Source organism: Pyxicephalus adspersus, chromosome Z (genome assembly GCF_032062135.1).
Source record: "Pyxicephalus adspersus chromosome Z, UCB_Pads_2.0, whole genome shotgun sequence".
NCBI classification, from domain to species: domain Eukaryota; kingdom Metazoa; phylum Chordata; class Amphibia; order Anura; family Pyxicephalidae; genus Pyxicephalus; species Pyxicephalus adspersus.
In genome coordinates, this window is record NC_092871.1 from 68938667 (window position 1) to 68965513 (window position 26847).

Sequence of the window (26847 nt, forward strand, 5' to 3'; positions counted from 1 at the left end):
ATATATATATATATATATATATATATATATATATATATTTATACTTGCATTGATATAAAATAGTGATATGCAATACAATCATGAATATCTGTATTATCTTATATTTTATGATATTCATCAACCCTATTATCCTGTAATCCTCTTGTATGTGTAGACCATTAATCGTATAAAGTCACATACCCCTGAGGAAGCCCAACCCAGGCGAAACACGTCGGGGACTTATATGAAAACACGGTCATAATATTACTATTATTTTATTGTGTTAGTACCATTCTGTCTAGTGGATTACCCTACTTCTGTGATATAAAACAGAACTAGGAAACACACACAAAAATATCTGTATACGTCTTATATTTTATTTTTTTATTGTATTTTGTTTCCATGTATGAAGTTATTGTGTATGAATTTATTACAAAAGAATACAATACATTTTCACTGACTACTTTTGAGCCTCAAACCTCTTTCTTTGCCCTCTCTTTGCAATATTTTGAAATTGCTGTTTCAAAAGCAAGTGCACCTAGGTGCCCAAAATTTAAAATAAAAATTGGGGACCCCAGGGGCAAATTGCATAACAGGGAGCATTAGTTAGTAAGTAAATGTTTGTTTGCCAACCTCGGATAATAGTAAACATATAAACAGAACAGAATTTTTTTGTGTGTCAAATAGTATTGTATTTATGATAAAGTTCTTAAACACAATACAAAAAAGAAACAATGATATTTACAGCATAACCATGGTAGGTTTGTACAAGGTCATAAAAAATGGCACTAGACAATATGCAACTCTTTCATAGGAGTGTGGGCAAAAAAGTCCCAGCAGTCCAGTATCAACTTGGTAAATATACAGTTTGCATACGTGTGTCGTTGTACCTGACATGTTTCGCCTGTTAAAGGCTTCCTCAGGGTAACTGCATGTTTGCAAGTACGTATGAGTGAATATTCCACGTATAGGTGAATTCATACAAGGACTGATAGATCCCATCAAAACTAGTGTTAAGGTTGTTCCAGGTAGTTGTGACCTGCTTCGTAACCAAAGGGCAACCTAAACAGGAGTAGGCAGAGACAGAGGACAGCAGCCTCTTCCAGCAGCATTGTAGCTATGCTTTAATAAAAAAAAAAAATGTTACTATCTTTTGGACTACAAGCACAATATATAAAGAAATCAGCCTAAAGTAAAAACTTATGGTTTTTAATGGTCAAATTATTTTTTTAATATATATGTAGGGAAAATTGGTGAAAACAAACCTGCAGAATATACCGGTACCTTATTAACTACTACTTACCACTTCACTTGGTAGATTCTGAAGGTCATCAAATGGAGTCTCCAAGGTGTTTGTATCTACATTCAGAATTACTACATCTTCCAGGTTCATACCTTTCACTTTCTGAAATCAGAAAAAGAGATATACTTATAAAAAAAATGTATTATTCATTTTTTTGTTTTTTCATTATCACACAGTTCTTTATCCCGATCTACTGATATTTGCAAACAGGAATTTGACTAAAGCATCAGAAGCCCTAATAATAATAAATGCATCACAAATCACAAAAAATGTATGTTAAGCCACTGTACATCTCCTTTCAATAAGATTAAAAGTTTTATAAACTTGAATAGAGTAGACGATCTGTGAAAAATGCAGCTCCTAATTTTGTTTCAGGCATTACTTTTTACTAAACTCAGTTAGTTCAGTTCAAGTGACCAACCTTTCAATGGACTCCAAAGCTTTCTCTTATCTAGTATGGTTTGATAAACTTTATGGTTTGCATAAAATGCAAAAAAAACTATGTAGAGGACTATGTTCAGTGTTAGAAGACTTAGTTTTTACCTATTTAAAACATGCACTGAGTTTATTTAAATGTATTATGTCTGCAGATGACACCAAGCAGTGTAGTTAAACTTCTGAAATGTCTTTGACTTGGCAGAAGATTTGGATGCATTATTAGATTGAGCAAATATGTGGCAAAAAAGTATCATACAAATCTTTAGATAGTGTACCAGGGCGGGTCAATACCAGACAACAATCTGAGCGGTCTAGTAGATTACAGACCTAATAAGAGCATAGATGATCTTGAAAAAATCATTAGTTAAGAACTCATCTGGAATATGCAGGTCAATTTTCAGCATAAAAAGATTGTTGCAGAACTTGAAAGAGTGCAAAGAGGGAAACTGATAAGAGACATAAAAGGGCTCAGATATGAGAAAAGAGCAGCTGAACTTTATTTTTTTCACCTTGAAGAGTAAGTTTAGGGGGACATGATTACCTTTTATAAACACATAAATGGTTGAAATGGTGCAATGATGTTCACTTTTAGGGCCCATTAACACATTAGTGCCAAGTGTCAGCCTGGTTAACTGTTAATAGTATAGATCCAGTCTGGAATGCCTAGAATCTTCATAGCATATTACAGCTTATATACATTGTTGGGAGCAACAAAAACAAAATTAAAAGGATTAGAACTATAAAGTTCTGAATTATTAACTTTCATGCAAGCATTTTAACACCTTAAAACCTTTGAAAAACATAGCGATTAATTAGGGGCCAACTCCAATGTTTCCCCTAATAATAAGATTGGATGAGAGGGCCTGAAAAAAAGTTCAAGCTAAAGTACTAAACTAAATGATATGATGTTTTCATTAACATGTCAAGATGTTTTAAACACTATTTATACTATATAGCAAGGTTTGATATCTGAAAGGCTTAGGCCGCAGTCTGATTTCAGTTATTGAAAAAGAGAAGACATATTCACCACAAGCCAAAGTTATTAGAAAATGTTTTATTTGTTAGCATTTCAATAAATATCCTTGCCAAATCTTATTGTAATACCTCAAACTAAGATCCCTTATTATTATCTTTCATTGAATATCAATTATTATAAAAAAAAAGAAGAATATAACTTATTCCCAGAATCATAAATGGTTTACAATATAAAAATTACAACTTATAAATAGTAACACAAGTAAAGATATAGAATAGGTGCAGTATTTCAAAACTGCCACAAAGGACAAAAGTATACTAAACATGACACCATGAAAGTTGACCACATTTTTTACACTTGCTCAAAAATATATTCTTAATAAATGTTATTTGGAAATCACTGTTGCATATGCATCTCTTAGAAGAGAGAGATATAAAATTCTCACTTTATTAAGTTTTACTCAGAAGTATATATCTCCTTCTTATAACATTTTAAAAAAGTATCCAAAAACAGGAATTTGAAAGAAAAAACATTCCCCATGCTGTTCTTGCTGTGCACAATTCCCCTAAGTCAAAGTTTAAAGGAGCAAGGCTTTAATCTTATGGAAGCAGGAGGCAAGTGATACATAATTCAGTGTCAAGAATCTGAAACCAGAAGCAGATTCCAAGAGAATTTGGGGGACTTTTCCTAAATCACCTTGACCTGCATCTGCTTTGAATGCCTTTTAAAAAGAAAGTTCATCATGCAGCCTCCAAGTATACAATTATGTGAACAATAATGCTACAGATTCAAACACGAAAAAACAAAATATTCAGCAACATGTTAGCATCATGTTCATATATTTTTTTCTTAAACTTTCTATTGGTTTTGCCAACATACTTCCATTCACTTTTAATTAGATAGATAACTGCTATCACATGTAACAAATTAACGTGCTTTACCTATGGTTCCATCGTGTAGTCTAACTTCATTGTTCTTTTAATCATTAATCCAGTCACATTGATTACACTTTTGACATTTAAATGTACCAACTTTTGTACAAGGGTCCCCTCTCTCTTAAACTACATACACACGTGCAATTGTTGTGAAAATCGGCTCAGTGGGAGAGAGCACGGCGGGGTGCCACTCTGTCATTCTCCCTCCTCCATAGAGCAGAACGGTGCTGTATGTAGCACTCCTTCATGCATCGTACAGTCGTTAGACAGGATCCCCTGAGAATGACTGTATAAGAATCAGTAGGATAGAGCTCTGCAAAAGGCAATATTGGGGGTTTCTGTAAGAAGTTTGCTGGTTTGAGGATCATTAGTCAACAACGACCAGTTTCTATCCAGTATTTGATGAATTGCCTACTAATTTTGTGTGTATGTAGTGCTAACTTTGATCTTATCAGATTCCTTTTTGCTCTTTTGATCAAAAAGTAATTGATTGCGGGATTGTAATTAAGCTCCCACATACTTTTTTTTAAGTATTTTTCTACTGTAGCCTCGTTGTAATAGTCTACTTTGTAGTTCCTTTGCAGATAATTAAATACCAAATGTCAATACACATTTGTTGATGCATACAGGAATTTTGAAGTAAGAATTTGTATTTTAGTTAACAATGCTACTATCATTTTATGTGTTCATTAATACTTGTGAAATTAAAATATTTGTGAAATTTAAATATACTCTTATGAATCAAAATTAATTTAGCCAAGTACTGGAATGATGGGTAAATATATATTTATTACATTTTCCATCACAATTGGCACTTTCAAATTCCTGATGAAGTTTTTAAAAAACATTTGGTACAGTATACGTCTGCAGAGTAAGCAAGCACTAGGCTCAGCCTTGAGAAGTTATTACTGGGCACAGCCCAGGGCCCAGAGGCTGCCCAAGAGGATCAACTATGAACTTAGTGCTTTTAGGTAAACACGAGCGATCACACAGTTGGCTAAAAATGTGCACCTGCTTGTGACTTTAAAAGCAAGGATGCATTTGAAGTATCTTATGTAGTAGGCCATGGAGGTACAGACAATGGAAACAGGATAATGCCATTAGGTCTATGATATTCACTATTAAAGTCAATTAAAGGGATAAAGGAAACCAATGCTTTTTACCTTGCCTAGTGCTCCATTGTGCCTTAATGCCTCTGTTTCTCAGGGTGAGATACAGACTTGCACTACTAGATAATTTATTCAGATAGTGAAGAGAGTAGATGCAAAAAAACAGCTAAATGTGTTATCTATGAGTTTATGCCTACTTTAGGAATACAGGAAGGTCCTGATTTGTAATCACTCTCTAATAGATTTACCAAAATGGCATGGGGTTTCTTTAAATAAAGATTGAATTGGCAATTTGAATACTGCAGGTTTTAAAGCTTTAAATTGCAGTTTGAACAATAATGTTCTTGCTTCTTATAGCTTGACTTGTCCTTTTAAATCCCAGTGACCCCTTTTCTTTGTATAAAACGTTTTTATTTGATGATAAACAAGATTATAAAAACACATCATAAAAAAATACAAGAGAAATACAATGTAATAGAGCAGTCGCCAACCGGTGGTCCGCAAGAAAATTTTGGTGGTCCGTGACTCTGGCCAATGCCCCCCCGAGCGGGATCAGAAGGACCCCGCTGGCGGGGGATCACTTTCCCTGTTCAAATCCTAGGCTCAGGGAAGTGGGCGGGCATTGTCCCTGGATACAAACCGCCCACTCTCCCATCACAGGCTCAGATCTGCGATGGGAGAGTGGGCATAGTGGTAACATAGCCAAAAGTGTGATATTCAGGTGTGGTTAAATATCCGTTTCCAAAATATGGTTGTAAATTTTAAACATCTTATCCCATAAGATTTCTTTTGCTGGACAGGAACAACAGATATAGAGCATAGAGCCTTGGGGATGGTCACATCTCCAGGATTTTGCTTGGTATGTAGAATCAAACTGATGGATATCCATGGGGCATCATTACCACCTATTATTTTGTAACATCTCTCTTGGTGTTTATTAGATCTGGATAATTTATGTAATAAATTGTGGGATTTTTACAGGCTTTTATTTTTAATCTTTAAAAATAAATTTCCCTGCCTGTGTTCGCTCCGTAAAATCGCATATATGGTGGATACCCCATGTACAACCTTAGTCTCTAGAAACATAAGCTTTTCAAAAGTGGTTGGTTGTCTGTTATCATTAGATATAGGGTTCAGGGAAGTTACATAGTGTTGTATTTGGCCATTGGCTAACCATGCAGTAGCCTGGATGGAGATCCTGAGTGATATCTAAATCAGATAATGGAGGCAATTCACCATTTCTTAAAATTTCACCAAGTGTAGGTGCAAGTGAACATATTTTAGAAGGGGTTTTGATTACTTAGTACATTATGGTATGTCGTTAGGATAAACTACAGAATTATCTCTTTGGTGCGGAATCAGGTATTGTCAGCTACTGGAGTTATGCTAGTAGAGAAACTGAGCTAAACAGACAACAGTTTTAATTCAGTTTGCAGCAGCTGCTTATGATAAGAACCTCACAATCACCTATGCTTAAGCCGCGTACACAAGTGCAATTTTTGTCATTGGAAAGGATCTTTCACGATCCTTTCCAACGACAAAGGACTACACGATGCATGAACGGTGCTGTACATACAGCACTGTTCTGCTCTATGGAGAGGGGAGGGGGAGAGCGACGGAGCGGCACCCTGCTGCGCGCTCTCCCCTTCCCTTTCATTAGGAACGGTCGTCGTTCATCGTCCGTGGATCCGCCAGGACGGTCGTTCGGACGATGAACGACACAGACTGTACACACGACAGATTTTCGCCCGATATCTGGCCGATGCCGATTATCCGGCGATAAAAATCTGACGTATGTACGCAGCTTTAGTCTAGCTAGTGGGAGATAGGGGGCTGACACAAAAGTGAAATATCCATGGGTGGGGTGCCAAGTTTAAAAGGTCAAAGGCCAAATCATACATAACCACGTCTGTCTGATCAATTGCTTTTTCAGACTGTACATCTGAATGGGATATCACTAAAGCAAAACAACAAGCAAAAAGAAAACAATTAATGCAATCATGTATTTTTTAATTATCAATTAACCCCCCTAGCGGTAATCCTGAGTGTGACTCGGGGTGGAAAACACTTGCAAAAAGCTCTTACCTGTGCCATGCGCTCCAGCAGCGATTGGACAATCCCACTGTGATGCTGAGGCGTCTTTCCGTTGGGGGCATGGCCGGGTGGGAAATTTAAAAGCAGATTATCGAGTAATCTGCTTTCAAATGCTGCTCGGGTCCTGGCCATGCCGCTGCGCCTACTATCAGTTAGATGTGATGCATGCAGGATTTCTTCATGGTGCATCACATCTAACTGGTGATGCGATCAGCAATAGTAATCAGCAATAGGCTATTTCCCACTGGCATCACCCCCCGGAATGTTCTATAACTGCTCACATTACTCGGAGGATGTGACACTCGCATCCTTTGGGCAATGCAAAAAGCATCGTTGGTGGTTTCAGGGGAGTGAGCAGGGCGGGGACATCCCCATCGCATCACCCCGCAAGATGTGACATCTTCCAGGTGATGCAGTGGAGTGATGGATTGTGGGGGCGGGAAATTTAAAAGCAGATTACTATGTAATATCCTTTAAATTTTTTTTACAGTAAAAAATACAAAAAAAAAGTATAAATACATATTTTAGTGCACCAAGCATCATTGCCCAGTGCCCTGATTTACATTTTGCCCACTATTAGCCCTGAACTTGACCTTGATCTGACCTTTTGATGACTTATAAATCACTGCCTGAATGTATCATTTCATCACTTTGTCTTGGACCTTTATTGTTCCTGACTGATCCTGATATATGTTCCTGACTGTGCGCACATGGTGTCCTATTGACCTTGAGGGAGACCAGACAGCACCGCAAAGATTTCCATGCATCAGCGCACCTGGGATTAAAATTGAGGCTGAATGTAACGACCTCTTGGCATACCTGAAGTTGTTTTTGACCGATTAAGTTATCGAAAAAATTGTTGCTGAAGCAAACAGGTAAGCCGCTCTTTTTGAAACTTTTTGTTTTTTTTAAATGCAAACATGTATGCTGCTCTGTGTTTGCTTTTTGAATTTTTTTGCAAATTTTTTTTTATGCAAACAAGTATGCTGCTTTGTGTTTACTAACTTTTTTAAAAAAAAAAAAAATTATGCCAACATGTATGCCGCTCTGTGTTTGCTAACTTTTTGACATTTTTGAAATGTTTTGCTATTTTTTTTTTATGCAAACATATATGCTGCTTTGTGTTTGCTAACATATTACTTGCAACCTTCACCACACTATAAAAGAACATATCCTAAAATACCTTTTTTATTTTATTTTTTGCAGGTACGCTGGACAACAACAAGGTTGTCCACACCTGAGGTTTGTAAGAAACAGAAAGTGGGAACCTGTGACCAAGGATGACATTTGGCTGTTTTTGGGCTTGGTGATCCTGCAGGGAGTGGCGTGAAAATGTATATGGTGTGCAAATCCTCGTCTGGTATACAGTACTGAACACTGGAAAAGAGACACAGATCAACCGCAGATACAGCCATTATGGATTGGCCACATCTTCAGTGCTATCCCTCATTGAGCAATTGCTAGGTCAGGGCTATTGTGTCACAACTGACAATTTCTACACCTCTTCTGAGCTTTATGAGTTCCTTCTGCAACACAGAACAGATGCCTATGGAACCGTTAGGGCTAACCAGCACAACCTGCCATCACTGTTTGCAAAAGGGAAGTGGAAGACAGGAGAAATTTTTGCCTGGCAGAAAGGCAAGATGATGGCCCTGAGATGGCGTGACAAGAAAGATGTGTGCCTGATGAGTACTGTCCATGATGCCGCCACCGTTCTGGTACACACAAAACGTGGGAAAGAAGTGATGAAGCCACAGGTGGTTATTGACTACAACAACACCATGGGAAGTGTCGACAGAGCTGACCAAGCCATGATATTCTACCCAGCGATGAGTAAACAACAAAGAAGGTACTACAAAAAGATTTTCAGGCATCTAGTTGAGCAGTGCCTATGGAATGCCTAAATTCTGTACAGAAAAAATAGTGGGAGGCCTGTGAATCATTCAGACTTCATTTTGCAAGTTTCCGAATCCACAGTCAAGAACCACCAAACACCATCAGTGGCAATGAATAAACCTGGACGTCTTGCTTCCACCGTTGTCAACCCAGAACGCCTGACTGGTGGTCACTTCATTGAATACATCCCACCAACCCAGAAAAAGGATGTGCGTGGTTTGCTGCTCAAAGACCGATCGAGGAAGGAAGAAACGCAAAGAAACCAGGTTCTACTGTCCTGACTGTGATGTTGGACTTTGTGCAGCACCCTGCTTCAAAATCTACAACAACCGGGATATCTACTAAAAATGTAAAAAATTTTTTTTCTAAAATCTATATATATATATATATAATATATTATTATCAATATTATTGCACCCTTGTTTGGAAAATTTCAGTAAGAAATTTTTGATAAAATAGTTTTTTTTTGATAAATTACATTGTTGTGGTCTATTTCATATTTTTTTTAATTATGATTTATAAATATTTATTATATTATAATTTATGAATATAATATAATAAATAAATATAATTATTATAGCCGGGAGTAAATCACAAGAATTACAGGCCCACAATATAAACTATTCTATGCAAAAAAAATAGGATCATATTTTGCATAAAAAAACTGACAAAATTAGAACGCTAGTGAGGTTAAATGTATTTTAAATTCGGAAAAGGTAAGCGCCTGAATTATACTAGATACCTATATATATATTTTTTTTTTACGCTACTGTATGGCAAATCTCATACTGGAGAGGGCAGTACTAAAGATCAGTTAGATGATGTGGTGCTGTAAATGGATACTGACAAGAAATCCACCCTAGGAGTAACACTGCATTTAGGTTCAAGGTAATCCTGTGTGGTTCAATATCTTCATATCTATGCTTGATTTTCCAGATGATCCCTATTGTTAAGCAATTTTCGGTTTAATCAGATTATGCAGTTTGTTTTTATCTACTTTTATAGATAGGTTCCTGTACTATGTAACACGTTTTCCCTGAGTAGGACCGACAGAATCCTACCGCTTGTCAGCACTTTCCCAACATACATAAGTGGAAGCTAAGTATATAATTTTCCCCCTTCAGATTTCTATTTGATGGTTGAGATATTTGCCCCTCCCAATGGCCCAGTGATAACCCCTGTTTGTTCTACTACCCCTACCCCATTTTATCTGCCCTCTCTAAGTTGTCCCAGGCCCCTCTCCCTTATATCCTTATACTAGCCCTTTTCTTGCCATATTTTCCTCCCCCGTTTCTACCCTAATCCTCCATAGACACCTCCCCCCATGGCCCAAAGTATTTCTCAGGCCCATCCTCTGAAAATCCGCACCCTCAACGCTAAGGGCCTCAACAGCATTTCTAAATGTTCCCAACTACTGTATGGCCAACATAAAGTACAAAATTCTACTCCTTCAAAACCAATAGGATGCCATCTGCAGCCACTACTACACTTCCAGGGTCAAAAAGGAGTTTATACTGCCTTTCATAAAATATTACCATTTCAGCTCATGGACACTCCTATTGATACCTCATTCCAAAGATCTTTGTACTGGACACAATTACCAACGTTTTCCATGATCATGCTCTGACTCCACATCACTTTGAGGGGTTTTAATACAGCAGGGTGCATGTCTTAAGAAGATCAGAGCTCAGGATATGGCAGACATCTGACAAAATTCATTCTCTTGAACACCTGCATAAGTTGAATATGTCCAGCAAATGTCTTTTTAGAACTGACTGCAGCTACAGCAACCTTATACGATACTTCAACTATACGACCTGGCCTACCAAAAACTCAGAGACAGCTCCCGGAAAAAAAATTATGGTGGCAAATGTGGTAGGCTTTTTGCAAGAAGGCTTCACCCAAGAACAACCACGTATATTCCTTTTATTCTCACCCCGCAAGGTAGCTGGACTTTTGTACCTATCTATATTATAAAAGTGATTCAACAATATTATTCAGACTTACACATTCTCAATTCCATCCTGACCCCTCCCCCAGTCCTTATGAGAATTTTTAGAGTCAACAGCTTTACCAGTATTGAAAGCAGATATAATTTCTCAGCTAGACTCCCCCTTCACATAAGAGGAAAGAAAAACTTTGCCAGCACACACCAGCGGGCAAGAGACCAGGTCCTGATGAGAGTTCAAGAAGTTCTACAAAATGTATGCTCTTAACCTTTTACCATTTCAAACAAAAGTCTTCTCTTTAATATTCAACAGCATCTACTGCCTGGCTCAAAGCTTGGAAGCACACATTACAGTCCTTCCTAAGCCTGACAAAGACCACTGGTGTCCTGATACTAAACAGCATATGAGAAAGATGTTCCTTGTCCCCGTATTATATGCACTAGTCATGAAACCCAGATGTGAAAGTTGTACAGATAGAGAGCACTTATTACAAGTTGTTACTTTATACAGATGACTTCTTAATTTAATAATATTCAATCGGCTTCATTTTAAAGGTTTAACACAGTCTGTAATTTTATAGAAATCTTTAATAAATCTGAGATACTGAATGTTACACTCACCCAGTCCAAATTTAAATCTATTTGTACTAACACTTCCTTTATTATCTGTAATGATGTGATTAGGTACCCCAGAGTATTTATTACCTCTAATCTTTCTAAACTTTTCACTTATAATTATCTGCCATTGTTCAGTATGTTTCAAACAGACCTGCAGAAGTAGGATTACCTGTCCCTGTTCTGGTTTGCCAGAATCTTTACACTAAAATGGACATATTACCTCACCTCCTATACATTTTTTCAAATGGTACCGATATCTCTTCTTGTAATAGTAATATAAATGAGCTTTTCACGATTTTTCTCTGGGAAGCAGGGCACTTGTGCATAGCATCATGGTTCCTAACTGGACCAGAGGAGGCGCCGGGGTCCCTGATATTTTCTCCCAATATTGTGCATCGGTACTTGTTCACCTGGTGAATTGGTTTCATAATAAGGATAGGAAAAGCTGGGTCATATTGAAAAAATTCCCTGGCTAACTACCAACCTTTTCTGTTTATGAGACAACTTCCTTCGAGCTGGTAAATTACCAACTAAACCAGGCCCCATGACTCCATTTTTTGACAACCCTGCCTCCTCCAGTAGGAAAGGAATGTTGTCTTTCCTGGACAGCTACAGAGGATGGGCATCTTCACTGCATGTTCCAAAATGTACAACTTCCCATTTTCCTTATAGACAGTTACCGCGCTTTGTGTCTTCCCATCCATATAAAACTATTCCGAAACAGGGGACTTCTGGTTCTGGCACTAGAACCGCAGCTCACGGAGGCTCCGTCTCCCACAGAGGGGAAATACCGTCTGTACCTCACCCGCTCCCACCACAAACTGATCAGGAAGCACTGGCAGACAGCCAGGACCATGGATAGATCACTTCTTGACTCGATCACAGACTCCACGTTCTACACAACCCACTCGCACGACAGACCGGGACACTCCAGAAGCAGACAACATGGCCGCCAGCCAGGAAGACACAAGGGACTCGCTCACTGATCTTCTCCCTGATGCCTTACAGTCAGTTGAGGAAGCCATATCTCCCTCTGTGGAGCACTTTCACATTGCACAAGCAGTGGCAGCACTTCTTACACCTACTGTGCAAACAGCAATTGATAAAGCTATGGAAAAGGGGCTACAAGTTATCTGCCAGGAAATTCAAATACAGGCCACCAAAATTACTAATGCAGAGGCCAGGATTGGAGGTAGATTTATTTGCTGTAAAAGTTCAACTATCTACCTTAGAAAACAGAACTAGTACAATGGCAGAAAAAATTGATGATCTAGAAAATGGGGCGCGCAGGAATACCCTCCACATGATAGGAATACCCGAATCAGTAAAGCCCTCACAACTGGGGAATTAAGTGCTAGATATCCCCTCACTATTGGGTCTGGATCAGGAAAGAAAAGTTGAACGGGCGCACCGTTTGGGTCCCCCTTGCAGACTCAACGTCACTCAGCCCGGTAATAAGATATCTCGATTTTAATGATAAATCAAAAGTTTTGCAAGCCTTTAGAAACCAACGCTGTCTTCTCCCGGATGATCATTCTGTTCTTGTTTGCGGAATGTTCCACAGAAGGCACCCATAAATGCATATTGTTCCACACAGTGTGCTCAGAGCTTTTTAAACATAAAATTGGCTTCACTTTGGCAAGTCAAACATTTACATAATCGGAAGAAGCTGGGATTTTTTTGCAGGAACATATTCCTGGTTCACCATTGAGATTCCCTCCTTCTTTGGCTGTGCAATCAACATCTGGGAAATGCGTACCTCCATTGAAATTGAAACGCACAATGGGTAAAAATACCACCAAAATGTTCCTCCATTGAAGCAATACTCTAGACCGGAAAGTAATAAACAGCCAAAGAATATATGAAGTTGCACAAGCGAATGTCTGGATCTTGGTTGTTCAGGATCCTGGACTTTTAGCAAGTGAAATAGGTTTTGATGATTCGGCCGGCAAAAACCAAAACCAAAAGTTAAAGCTTTACCTATGCTTTTGATATGACAGCTATCTTGATAGAAACTGTCTATAAATCTGAGGTACAACACCAACATGTTAAGCTCAAATTCCTGCTACCCCAAGTGTGAGCCTGGTTGACTAAATTTTCTTTTTCATTTTCCGTTTCTCGGACAAATTACTACTTGAGGAAAAAAGGAAGGTCCATCCACAAGTGGACATTGCACTATTTGATGTTTTACTTTGTTGTTACGGTTCTCAGCAGCATGTCTTGTATTTATTTTTTTTATTTTTTAGTGTTTTTTTTACTACTTGTTTTAACTTACTCAGAGTCCAATGGCCTTGAATGTACATGTCAATGATAGTTCAAGTGGTCCCTCCCCCCTATTAGTGGAGGGGGGCCCACTTGACCTTTCCAATGCAAATTGGATATAGACAAGCAAATTGTGGTCAGTTCCTTACCAAACTGGGTATCCGAGGGAAACATAGGTGGATTCCCTTGTTATTGTTAAGATGCAAATTGATGTGCAATGTATCGTTTTTGTTCTTTGTTTATGCAGATAGTGTCTTGAAATGTGAAGGGGTTAAGATACCCTAACAAACGAATGCAAATAATACGGCAGTTATAAAGGTTCAAAGTTGATGTTGCGCTAATACTAGAAAAACATTTGGGCATGGATGATTTTCATAGAATGCATAAACTATAGGTGTTGTATACTAAAACCGGTGCACAGAAAATTTCCAGGAAAGATGCTTTTTTCCTCATCTGATCATGAGGGGAGAATTGTCTGTACTGAATTGGAGCTTTATGACCAAATCAATGTATTTGTACAATGTATGTGCCCCAAACTCCCCTATGCTCTCCTTTTTTCAAAACCTATCTACAAAGATTTCTAAAGAGCTCAGTCCCTACAAGATAATGGAAGGGGACTTTATTACAGTAATGCATATAGATGAGGATAGAAGGTTACCTCAAAATTCTTAAGGTCCAACCCAGGAAATGTAACCAACCCACACATTTATATGTCTGGAGGCAGACATTTCCGCTAGAGATTCAATATACCTTTTATTCTAATGTCCATGTTTCACAAGCAAGGTTAGACTACCTGATTTGCACTGAAACTTTTTTGCCATATGGTGACTCACCTGAAATTCACCTAAGTGTGGTTTCTGACCATACGCCAATATCTTTACATGTCCATGACGCATTCCCTAGGGGAGACGCCTATCTTTGGCGCTTCCCATCTTATTTATACCAAGACATGAAATTCTAGGCCACTATTAAAGCAGCATGGCTGGAATAGACCACTACTAATTCTGCACATGCAATTGATCCTATCTTGCTGTGTGAAGTTGGTAAAGCATTTTTGAGAGGTAAAATCTTGGCCTTCACAGCAAATAGGAAGTGCAAAACACACATTTAATATTCAAATTCTTTTACCGAACAGAGAATGGCTCAACACAGTCCCAATTCAAACCCTACTTTTAGCAATGGGAGCAAATAGCATGAAGCCAAACGCCAGTTTGACCATTAGCTAACTAAATATGAACAATATAAGAATAAATTCATAGATTTGAAATACCAAAAATTTGGAAATAAATCTGGGAAAATGTTGGCGAATCTGGTAAAACTATTTGTGGTCAACAAAACAGGGCTTTGTGTTCAATATTTACAAAGGACGGTGACCTGGTATGCCATCTTAAACATGTGGTTGAGGCATTTGCTTCTTATTACCAGACACTATTTACAACCAACCACACCAATGTGGATGTAGGCTGCACATTTTTGGAGGATAGTGCCATTCCCACTCTGGTACCTGATCAGCTAGAGTATTTGAATTATTGAGTTATAGGCCGAATGTCCGTGGAAAGGGGCCGGACCCAGACGGGTATACGATTGAATTTTATAAAATGCTTAAAGAGGAAGTATCTCCTACCTTGGAAAATTTATATACAGATATGGGGCAAGGGAAACATTTTTTCCCGACTGGATTGGAATCTTATATTAAAGTTGTACCTAAAAAAGATAGGGACCCAAAATATCTGAAATCCTACAGAACCATTTCATTAATAAATATTGATGCCAAAATATTATCTAAAATCATGGCGGATCGGTTGGCCAAGCTTCCCCCACAAATAATTTCACCACTGCAGGTGGGTTTTTTTCAAGGGGAGATCCGCAGTCACTAATATTAGGAAGATCCTGGCCGTATTGAAGTATGTTAAGACACACCCTATGAAAGATGTGGCGATGGTTTGCATAGACGCCAAAAAGGCCTTTGATAGCGTCAATTTGCAGTGTCTTTTTAAAGTGCTTAGTCATATAGGACTAAAAGGGACCATACTACCAATTGTTATTGGAAATTTACAAATCCCCTACTGCACATGTCAGTATTCCTGGCTTTTTATCCAAATTCATACCATTTCTAAAGGGGGAATTCGACAGGGATGCCCATTATCGCTGCTTCTTTTTAATTTAGCCCTGGAACGATTGGTACGAGTTTTGAAAATTCAAAAAACTTACATGGCATACAAATCTAAGAGATACGTTCGGCTTTCTTTGCAGATGATATATTAGTGTACATTTCAAGACCGGCCTCAGACCTGCCCTATTTGCATGATATTTGCATGATTTGCTCCTACAATTTGGGGAAGTATCGGGTATAAGAGTAAAATATTGGTGATAACCCTGTGGGTGTGTTGCTGTCATCTATATATATTATTTGAACTACCCTCCACTTATACAAAAAATACTAAAAGAATTAAAAATGTGGGAAAACTTACTCGTCACTAATAGGCAGAACCTATTTACTTCTTTTTCTATGTCTTTTTCTGGAACAAGCGATAGCCTACCCATGGGACCTTAAAACTTTACTTCATACCAAAATTGTTAAACTCCTGGGCTCTTTGAAACATAATATTCTGATTAGGGATACAAATCATAACCTGGAAGGATGTTAGGAAAAGTTTGAGGCTTCAAATTTTTTTTCAAGATATTTGTCGAGGTAAAGGTAACCCAGGATTTCCACAGGGTCAAGTTCATAAAGCATTTAAAATATGGGAAAATAGGGGTTTTGCACGGTGGGCAATTTAATTTGGAATATTGTGCCCACAATTTTTGAAAAACAAGTATTCGTTGCCAAAATATACACCCCATATATGTTACACAAATACATCAATATGAGAAGTTTTTGGTTGCTGACTATTTGGGTACACTTCAACCGAATATGTTTGGTAGCATGCTTTCTTTACCAGTGCCCTCCATCTCCGCTGTTTATTAATTTCTCCAATCGATTTATTTAACGTCCTTGGGAGACACCAATGTAAAACAGTGGGTCAAAGATTTCACTGAGGAACACATTTTTTGTTGAGTTAGATCTTACACTTGTTTTTACCTAATTTTTAGGTGGTGAATCCAGAAATGACAAATTTTTTGCTATCACATTCAGTTTTAACGATACAGGGTACCCTCCATTTTTGTCAAAAAACATACACATATTACATACAATGAAAAAATAATGAATTATTAACTTGAATGTACTGTATTTATCTTTCTTTTGTTCATAGAAAGGATTTATTGTTACTCTGACATTTTTTTTTATTACAGTAGAACATCTGAAAATGACTTGGGTAAGCGGTTAAGGTAAACATTTATGCTTATAGCTTTTCCTGGAGTGTTCATTGTGAGGACAATCCCACTGGATGCTCCAACAATAGTCAGCCATCATATGTACATCCAATATACCGATACCCTCCTTCCATGAGCTTCCAATCTTGGTGTAATCGTTCACCTTGCTCATCACTGACTGCACCAAGGTTTTCTGAGAAGTTAGAAAGATGGCTATGCAGAAAATGCACCTTGATGCATGTAATTATATATAATATGTAATTATTCGCTCATGTGTTTCCAAGAAAGTCCTTGAGAATGGCACTGAATAATAACCAAGCATTCTTTTCGACTTCTGATCATCAAACACACCGGCCTTTATTTTTTTCAAATGACAGGTTAGGAAATCCCAAAATGAGGTACTTGAAACAGTATCCTTCAGTTGGCAAAGCTTTAACGAACTGCTTCATCAAACCCAGTTTCATGTGCAGAGGCGGGAATATAATATTCTTTCTATCAACAAGTAACCTGGTTTTAGGGCAGATCTTGGAGGCCAATTCCTTTCCACCCAATGCCTCTCACAAGCTCTGCTGTTCCACATGCACAGATAACAGGGATACTTGGTGTATCCGCATTGCTGACCAAGAAGGAAGCATACCATTTTAAGGTCAACAATGACCCAATTGTGTTGGTGATATTGCAACAACTCAATGACTCTTTCTGTCTGCATATTCATCACAAAGAAACTGAATGGCCAATTGAGCCAAATATATTGCCATTGTGAAGGAGGACACGTTTTAAGCTCTGCTTTGAGCTATCGATGAATAGTCACCATTCAGTTGAGGTATAGATTGGAATTCCAAATTCCTCCATTAAACCAGGTATGTTATGGCAATACACAAAGCCACTGTCAGTTCTAAAGTACTGCAGAAATGCATTTTCCCTGGTTTGAAAGTACAATACCTACGTTGATTTTTCAAGTAAGTTTTTCTCACACAGTCAAACTCTTCATTGTTGTCACCTAGTTCATCAGCATAATCAAGTTGTTCAAGAAAGGGTAGTGTAACAAAAACCCGCACTGGGATTTAATCGTAATGAGCCACTGGGCATAAAGCTGATGGTAGACTAGGATACTCTATGTTACATTTATTTTTCCTGTTATATCCTGAAGTTTTCACTATACAAAAGTAAGAGACACTGAAATGATCTCCTGGCTCTCGCCAAACCATAGGTATACCAAATGGCATCTTATCACGTGCTCCTTTTGTTCAGATCTGTAAACCCTCGGACACACTGTTTGCACACCTTATGTGGAACCCAAGACTTAACTTGTTTACCAAGTTAAACTTTGAAATATGCCAAATAGGCTTGCTCTACAAATGTGCTGATAATCGCCCTTTGACTGGGAATGGTGAAACTGCCACAGATATAACAAAATGAATCAGGGTTGTTTAGCATTGTATAACAAGTCATTTATTTGAATACTGTAATTCTATGTAAAAATTAAAAAAAATATTCCATATAAGAACCTTACCACCTTAGTGGCAATACTCAGTTTACAACCCATACTATTTCAGTATTGTAAAAATACTCTAGGACAAGGCCTAGGTAAAGGACCTAGTAGGTAAAGGACCTAGGGGTGTCTATCCCAGCCTTGAATTGGGAAACAGCATTAATTCTAACACACAAACCCGTTTTTGCATGTAAAGCCCAGGAGACCAACTATAAGATTCTCTCCAGATGGTATCCAATGGATTTGCATCACATCTCATCTTTCTCTAAAAATAGATGCTGGCGCTGCCTATTTCAAGAGGGTTCTATGGCACATCAATGATGGAAATGCTCAGCCAACTTTTTTTTATCGAAAAGAATTATAAAGGCATACAATACAATCACAGACTCTAACATCCCCAATAGGCTCAGTAGAGTCCCCCGACAGACTAAATAGAGGTGGCCTTATTATCCGTGATACCGGGACCGTTGAAGTCAGCAAAAAGCAGTATGCTTCGCCACTTTCCAAGGTTCCAGGTTTTGGAAACAGACGTTTGTTTCCTCTACAAAGGAGAGGTAATATGTTGGTGCTAAATTAATACTGTTTATAAATATTAATAACAATAATATTAAAAATAATAATAAAAATGGAGCAGCTGATTGCTGAGGTGGTCTTCATAGTGTTGAGGATGAGCTATTATCTCACCTTACTCTTTATCACCCCACTTAATGGAGTTACCAAACAAAATGTAGTTTCCAGGACTAATTAAAAAAAATATCTGTGACAAAAACAGACAAAATGTAAAATTGCATTTGTATAATAAAAATACTAAAGCTCCTAAAGTTGTCAACAATTCACAATTCTTTGTGATATTTACAAAAATAAAGGGAGTTGTGTGTGTGTGAGAAGTGTGTGTGTTTGTGTGTGTGTTGGGGGGTTTATATATTAGTGTGGATGATTGTTGGATTCCTAGTGCTACAAGAGCCCTGATTAGCAGAATCCTTAGCATGTTCCATTATCTCTCCTAATGGCCTATTGCTGGTTTATTTTTCTTTCAAGTTACTTTATGGATTGTTAAATACAAATCTTTTATATGAAGACAAACGGCTCTGATGATAAGAAAATTGAAAAATAAAAGCAGGGCACGCTGATGTCCATGTGGTTTAATGGGATACCGCCAGTAACTCAGTGGAACCTTGTGACCTGCAACAGATGATAAAACTCTAGTCTGCTGTGTCTGAGGCTGCTATGATGACCAGAACATTTAATGGATACCTGACTATATTAATTATGTATTGTGGGCAGTAATTCTTTCAATTTATGGAAAGCAGCAAATAAATTAAACAAGATACCAGATCAGAAAATGCATCTATTTTCAAGAAAAAAAGGGGGAAAAAATTTGGGCATTTGTTTATTGTACAACACAGAGATAAAGTATGTTGGGGTATATTATAAGACTTTACAACTTTAAAACCTAATAAAATGTAAGAAGACTGGGAAAATAAACTGACAGTCCTCATAATACAAACTATAATTTAACATATCTTGTATTAAAAGCGCTACCTGTCTATATTATAACTTTAGGTGTAACAATTGGTTTGACAAAACAAAAGGACTAAAAGCAACTAACATTCCTCCACAAAATCGGTGTGCAACTTGGCATAGCCTTCTTAAAACAGAGTGTATGTGCTTGTCTTCTTTCTATAACAGATAAAAAAGTAAGGTATTCATTTACCATCATGTACAACTGTCAACATCAGAAAAAAGGATATTAATTTATTATTTTGCATGTATAGAGCACCAGTTATAGTCATGCCACTAACTGTTCCTAAGAGGAGCTCACAATCTATGCCTAATCAATGTCCATAACACAGTACAAGGGCCATTATGGGGCAGCACAAATTGAGCTACCAGTATGTTTATGGAGAGGTAACCCACACAAACATTGAGAGAATGTACAATTATTATTATACAGTATTTATATAGCGCCGAAATATTACACAGCGCTGTACAAAGGCCTTAGTCATGTCACTAGCTGTCCCTCAAAGACGCTCACAATCTTTTGTCCCTACCATAGTCATGTACCTTTAATACAGTCCAAGGTCAATTTTGGGAGGAAGCCAATTACTTAACTGCATGTTTTTAGAATGTGGGAGGAAAGCAGGGTACCCGGAGGAAACCCACGCATACACAGGTACCTAGCGCTGCAAAGGCCAGACTGCTAACCACTGAGCCACCGTGCTGCCCTAAATTCCATGCACGAAGTGTCCTGCCCAAGATTTGAACCTGGTTCTCTAGTGCTGAAAGGGTAAAGTGCTAGCCACAGAACCAATATTTTACAAAAGCCCTGCCCACAATTCTGAAATAAGGAATAAATCTGAATTGGATCTGTGGTGTAATTGGGACATACTGTTACCTCCTGTTTTAACATGGCTTTCTTGGGAAACTTTATGTTCACTTTCAGCCCAAACACTAATATTAAACTGTAACAATACTATAAACCATAAACCAATGGTTCTGAAAGCATAGTTGGCTCCAGAAGCAAAGGAGTTTCTGCATAATCCTGTGTACTATACTAAAATCAGGTATAAATTATTTTAAGGACCTGTCAAGAAAGTGAAACATGCTAATCTTCTTTTTATGGAAGGCTACAAAATGCAATTATTTGACAACTAAACATTTGCCTGTTAGCCTTGTAAAGACACTGTAAATATAAAAAAAAATACTTGCCTAATTGCTGGAAATGCACTCACCTCCCAAATTCCTGTACTGGGTTGACAACACAGAGACTTGTGGATCATAATCTTAAGAAAGGGTGTCAGCCCTGCCCCAGTTGTCCTTTGGTAAACTACTGGATCCTCTCCACTTTATCTCAACAACACAGACAGTATCAACTTAGTATACATAGATAAGAAACTGTTCAGGCTAATTAGGCTCTTTGAAATACCACAGGAATTGAACAAGACATTAGACACTTTGAATTTTTTGGATCAACAGGTAGGGAATTTGTTGAACAGATATACACAAAAGTTATGGGTAAAGTAACCAGACAACAAAGCAAAAAGAAAAACTAAAAGAAATGTATTGTTATTGTTGATACACTTTAGGCCAGGCATAAATCCCAGTGTTCAAGTACCTTTATGTTAAATGAAGCATTGTGACAGATGATCATATTCACTGTCAGGCATCTGATATTCACATGTAAATTTTCTGAAAATAACTGTTTAGAACAAGCAAAGTGCTTATGTTCATTTAAAAAAAAAAAAAAGAAACCAAAAAAATCTTACACAAAACTCAGACCTTGGTCTTTTTCCAATCCTGTTGTGTTTAACTGTTCCCCATTATCTTTCAACAGAAATAGGAATTTATGTCTGCAATGTTAATGGAGTGCCCTGATTTTTTTTTAGTCCCATCTTTATTGAAAACATAAAGGAGTTTACCAGGTAGATTATCAGGTTAACACTGGTATATGCACCGTGAAACCAAAACATAAAACCAAACGTGAAACCATTTGAAACGTGAAACCATACCAGACTTGCGTATAGATCTTGAGACAAAGAACGGGGTCTCATCCCGATGTGTTTACCCAAATGGGCTTCCTCTGGGGATATAAAGACCCTAGGACTGTAATAATATTTAATTAGCATCATAATTTGCAATATACATATAATTTATAGAAAAAACAGTATTGGCATCATAATTTGCAAAAAAAAGACACATATAGTCTACAATAAATCCATGTACATGTTTTTAGTATCTTTTAGGTGTGTATAAAGATATATGCAAGTCTTTAAAACCAGTTTTAACTATTAAACCTATATAGTGTGAATAGAGTCCTTTATCATGCCAATTTGTAACATAACCTTGTTATTGTTTTAAATTTTTTTGTAACTGAAGAATAATAAATATATACTGTTTTTATACATAATTACTAAAAACCTATGATGCCTTTTTAGAAGCCTATCTTTTTTCTGTTTTCTTCTAAATATAGTCCAATTTTGGACACCAAAGGCTTTGCCACCTAAATCAGCTGATTTGGATAATATACCCACTCTAGATAATTGATGTTACTAGTTTTGCACATTATGAATCTCAACAAATTACTAAATAATTTTTTATTTTTAAATTTTGAATAAACTAATAAAGTGTCTTATTGTTTATTTTAAATGAAATGATTAGTTTATTGATACATAAAAGTCCTGTGTTTTGTTCTGTTATTTCCAAACCTGAAAACAAAGAACAAAATATGTAACCTATATAACAATAAATCTAAAAATGTTAACAGAAAATATTATATTTGATAGTTATGTTATTTCTGCAATACTTCAGGAGAATTTTCACGTTTGACATGCTTGTAGGTTGGTACATCGTTTTTCACATTTGTGGTCTTGCTAAGTGAAACACTACTCTGTGGCAATCACCTGAAATCATTTGGAAACTAACACTAAATAAAACTTTTTTTTTCTTTTTTAAAGTTTTCATAACAGAAAATATTGAGGTGGAGCACCTATGCCTCAAATTGTTCATTGTCACCTGAGGTTTGTGAGCTGGTGCATTGTTCCGCTATAAGGAAGCACCTTTCTGCAGGTTTCCTTGTTAATCTCTCATCACCTCCATTAATGCAGAAATAAACCTTATAACTAATAAATCGCAACCAGACAGGTCAAGTTATTGCAGAAAGGGACAGGCAATGTTTCTTCCACAAAAAAAACTCACTAGCACTGCCATCTTCTTCTGCTCCTCTTCTAGGAGCCAAAAAAAATTTTGATTGGCCAGACTGAAATTATGCGGAGTTCACCCTGCACCTCCTGGCATCCTACACATCACAGGCAGCTCAGTGTACTATGGAAAGAAGATAGTAATCAAAAAGGTAAGTATGTTTTCTTGCATCACCTTTCAGTTCTGCAAAAGAACGGTCTGCTCACAATCTTGATATGCAGAACTATTGTTTTGCTTTAATCAGCAGAGCAATATAGAGTAGTATTCTGAACAAATGAATTGTGAGACACCAGGCCTGCGACTACAAGTCTCATGAGATTTTGAGTAAAACATGGTGATGTCTGTCTTCTACATTTAGAATTTAGAAATAAGTGGAAAAAAAACGATTGTCTGCTCATGCCAACATGTCATGCTCATGCCAACTTCTTCTTACGGGTTTTAAAAAACTACTATTGTAGTTTATAAAGTTTCATTGTTTGGGCAAAGTTTTTTTTCTGAGAAGACATGCACACAATACTTTCATCATCATAGATCAGACATTCAGGTAAACTGGCATAATTATCTGTCTGAGACTTCCTTTTTTCTACACACAGCTCTGCAAATTAGGCCTTACTTATCAGAAAATAGCAGATCAAATAGCCTATTGAGATATTTTCCCTGCTATAATGGAAACGTGAACTTGTCTATGAGCTAAATTGCTTGCTTTCTGGAGAGTAGAGATGTATTACTAAATGCACACACTGAGAAAAAGCTTTCGTTTTTCGCCTCTTCTATACACAAACAATACATTTGTGAGAAGCATCAAAAAAAAAAAAAATAGGATTACATTTTTGAAAACTACATTCCTTACAACATAAAAAGATTTAAGATAAGATACAAATAATTTAGTGTTTGTGAAAATTTTACTTTTCTATGTTGCTCTTTCTAGATGGAGAGGAGACTATGCTTTCTTTTTATATTGTACCATGGGACATTACACTGAAGAACACTTATTTGGAAGATGATGTACAGATTAACACATAGCAATTTAGAAAATACCTTTGGCAGAAGTTGTGCAGTAAAAGCAGAACCATATGCCAACATAAAAGGTCCATACTTAAAAAAAAAAACAAAAAAAAAAAAACAATACTACTAATAATAATGTTTGTCAGTTTGTCTCCTTAAATGTCTGTACAGCAAGAATAAAAGGGTATGTGTAGGCCACCTGCTCATGCACCATACCTACCCCGTTTCCCCCAGTTCCTATCTTTCCTTTTGTATAACTTTTTTCATTGTGTTTTGTGACTGTTTGGCACTGTTGTTTATGTTTGGACCCGTGATGCACTAAAACATTAACTGATACCTTGTAATCGCACACCTAATTTTAATCACCTGGGCGGTTACCCGGAGCCTGGTTCGGGGTAAGAAAACTTGCTGAAAGGGTAAACCTAGCTAAAAATAGAAACATGCGTTACAGTGCAATCTGATTGTCATATAGCATTGTATAACAATCTGATTACAACTGAAAAAAAACACTTACCTTGTCCTTGCAGCTCCTCCGGAGACGTCCGTCCTCTTCTGTCTTCTCCCAGCGTGTGCAGTGGCGATCTCCGGGGTTTCCCGATGACATCGGTGCGGGCGGGAGGCTGGACGGGAAATTCAAATCATTTTGTATTTGATTCAATACAAAAAAGCTGTATTGAGTCCAATACAAAGAAATCTTTATATAATATATATATATATATATATATATATATATATATATATATATTATATAAGCTCGTGTACAGTTACATTACATTATTATTTTTTCTTTTTTACGAACGATTTTTTGCCCAATCGATCGTTCGTCGTTCGATTGGAACGATAAAAATTGGAAGTGTGTACGCACCTTTAAAAAGGAGTGCATATCTATGTATGTTTGTTTACTTTTATAAACATTTTCTGAGCAAAAATATGTTTTTTTAAAACGGGGGTAAACTGTGAGCCACCCAGGCTATAATGCTTTGCACAGTACTGTCCATAAAGTATGCAAAAAGGACGAGCTAACAAAATGAGCTACTGTTCCTTCACTATCCAAAGTCTGAGGCTGTAGTGGTTTAACTACAGGAAAAAAAAAGCAAGGTCAGGTACTTGGCTATTCTGCAAGATATTGGCAATTTAATTAAAGAAAGACCGAGCAGAATAACAAACCTTGGCCTCTTCTCTAAGTTTTGCCTTAAAAATACTAAAACTAAACTAAACTCTGGCAATAGTATACTTCACAAAGTGCAAGTAAAGTCAGATGTGAATGATATCGCAGTTGCAGAAGCCATATTACAGTTTCTCTTTCACTTATGCCCCCTTTTACTCATCATACTAGCAGAGTTGCAAGCTGTCACCAAGTGTCTTGCTTTCAGACCCAAACTCAGATGACACCAACAATGCAGAAGTAGTATGATATTTCTCTAATAAACACCTATGAGCAAGTCACATATAGAACATTTTTGATTTTGATATAAAGTTTTTCTTCTAGGAACAAACACTGTTCAAACAAAGGTTTTACTCCTCCACTAAAATGAGGTTGAGATCAAAAGGCAAATACTGCCAGGTTTGATGAATATACAATTTATAAAATGCACATCATTTTTTTACCCCACTGAAATCAGAGCATTTGTACTTCCATTACACTCCAATGTGGACACTATTTTTTTTTACACCTACTGACCACAATGAAGCTCCCCCTCTCAGAACTAGGGCAGCAAACTGACCCTTTGTTTATTAGGTTAGAGAACACCCTCTCCTAAACCTAAAGCAGGATTTCACGGAGATAAAAAATCACCAATTCTTGATTATTTGAAAACCTAACTGTATGATAGAATGTCATGTGGTTGTGTTGCCATACAAATCTAAACTTCACCTTTCAGAGTTTGAATTTACTGTATTGATGTATTTAACAAAAACAGTCAAAATGCAAAAAAGCATGTGAAAAAATAGGTATTAGGAGAATAAGTAACAGCAGTTAATCAAATGCCCCTTTACTCTAAAAAGGGCATGGCAGCATGGCTTAGGTTTGCATCTGAACAAACTACAATAATTCTGGAACAATGTCCTTTAAACAGACAAGGCCATTGTGCAGATGTTTGGCTATAATATACAGTGGTGCTGTACAAACACAGCATATTAGAACAAACACCTCATACAAAATGTCAAAAACAGTGGTGGAAGAGTGATGATATGGTCTAGTTTCGCTGTCACAGAATTTGGGCACCTTGCCATTGAGGTGAACATGAAAGCCACTGTATACCAGAGTACATTAAAATCAAATGTGAGGCCATCTGTGCAACAGCTAAAGTTTGGTGAAATTGGGTCATGTAAAAGAAGTCCTGATCCTGAGCACACCAAAATCTACAAAAGAATGGAACAAATCAAGGTGTTGCAAAGGCCAAGTCAAAGTTGTTAATTAGATAATGGTACGGTGGAATCTGTAGTGTGTTGTTTTACACCTGAGATTAAATGTAAATAATTTTTGAAGCTGCTTAGAGCAAGTCGATTTAATTATGTTCTTAAAATTTAAACATTTGCATAAGCCGCAATTGCCATAACCAAAGCCCATAAAAAAACATGTTGCATGTATATACAGTGAGGGAAAGAAGTATTTATTTGATCCCCTGCTGACTTTGTATGTTTGCCCCACAACAAAAAAATGACCAGTCTATATTTGTAATGGTAGGCTTATTGTAGCTGTGAGAGACAGAACAACAACAAAAGAACCCTCAAAAACCCAGTTCTCAAAAGTCAAAACTTGATGTGCATTAAAATGAGT

At 37.1% G+C, this 26847-nt stretch overlaps 1 protein-coding gene across 14 annotated transcripts in view; it reads right to left on the bottom strand.

Annotated features, from left to right (window-relative positions):
• Positions 1-26847, bottom strand: part of DENND1A (DENN domain containing 1A) — a 651854-nt gene that overhangs the window by 278466 nt on the left and 346541 nt on the right. For all 14 annotated transcript variants that reach the window (XM_072430328.1, XM_072430340.1, XM_072430333.1 and 11 more), the window contains one exon: positions 1283-1384. In XM_072430328.1, the coding sequence (XP_072286429.1) occupies positions 1283-1384 (102 nt within the window). The remainder of the gene's footprint in view (positions 1-1282; positions 1385-26847) is intronic.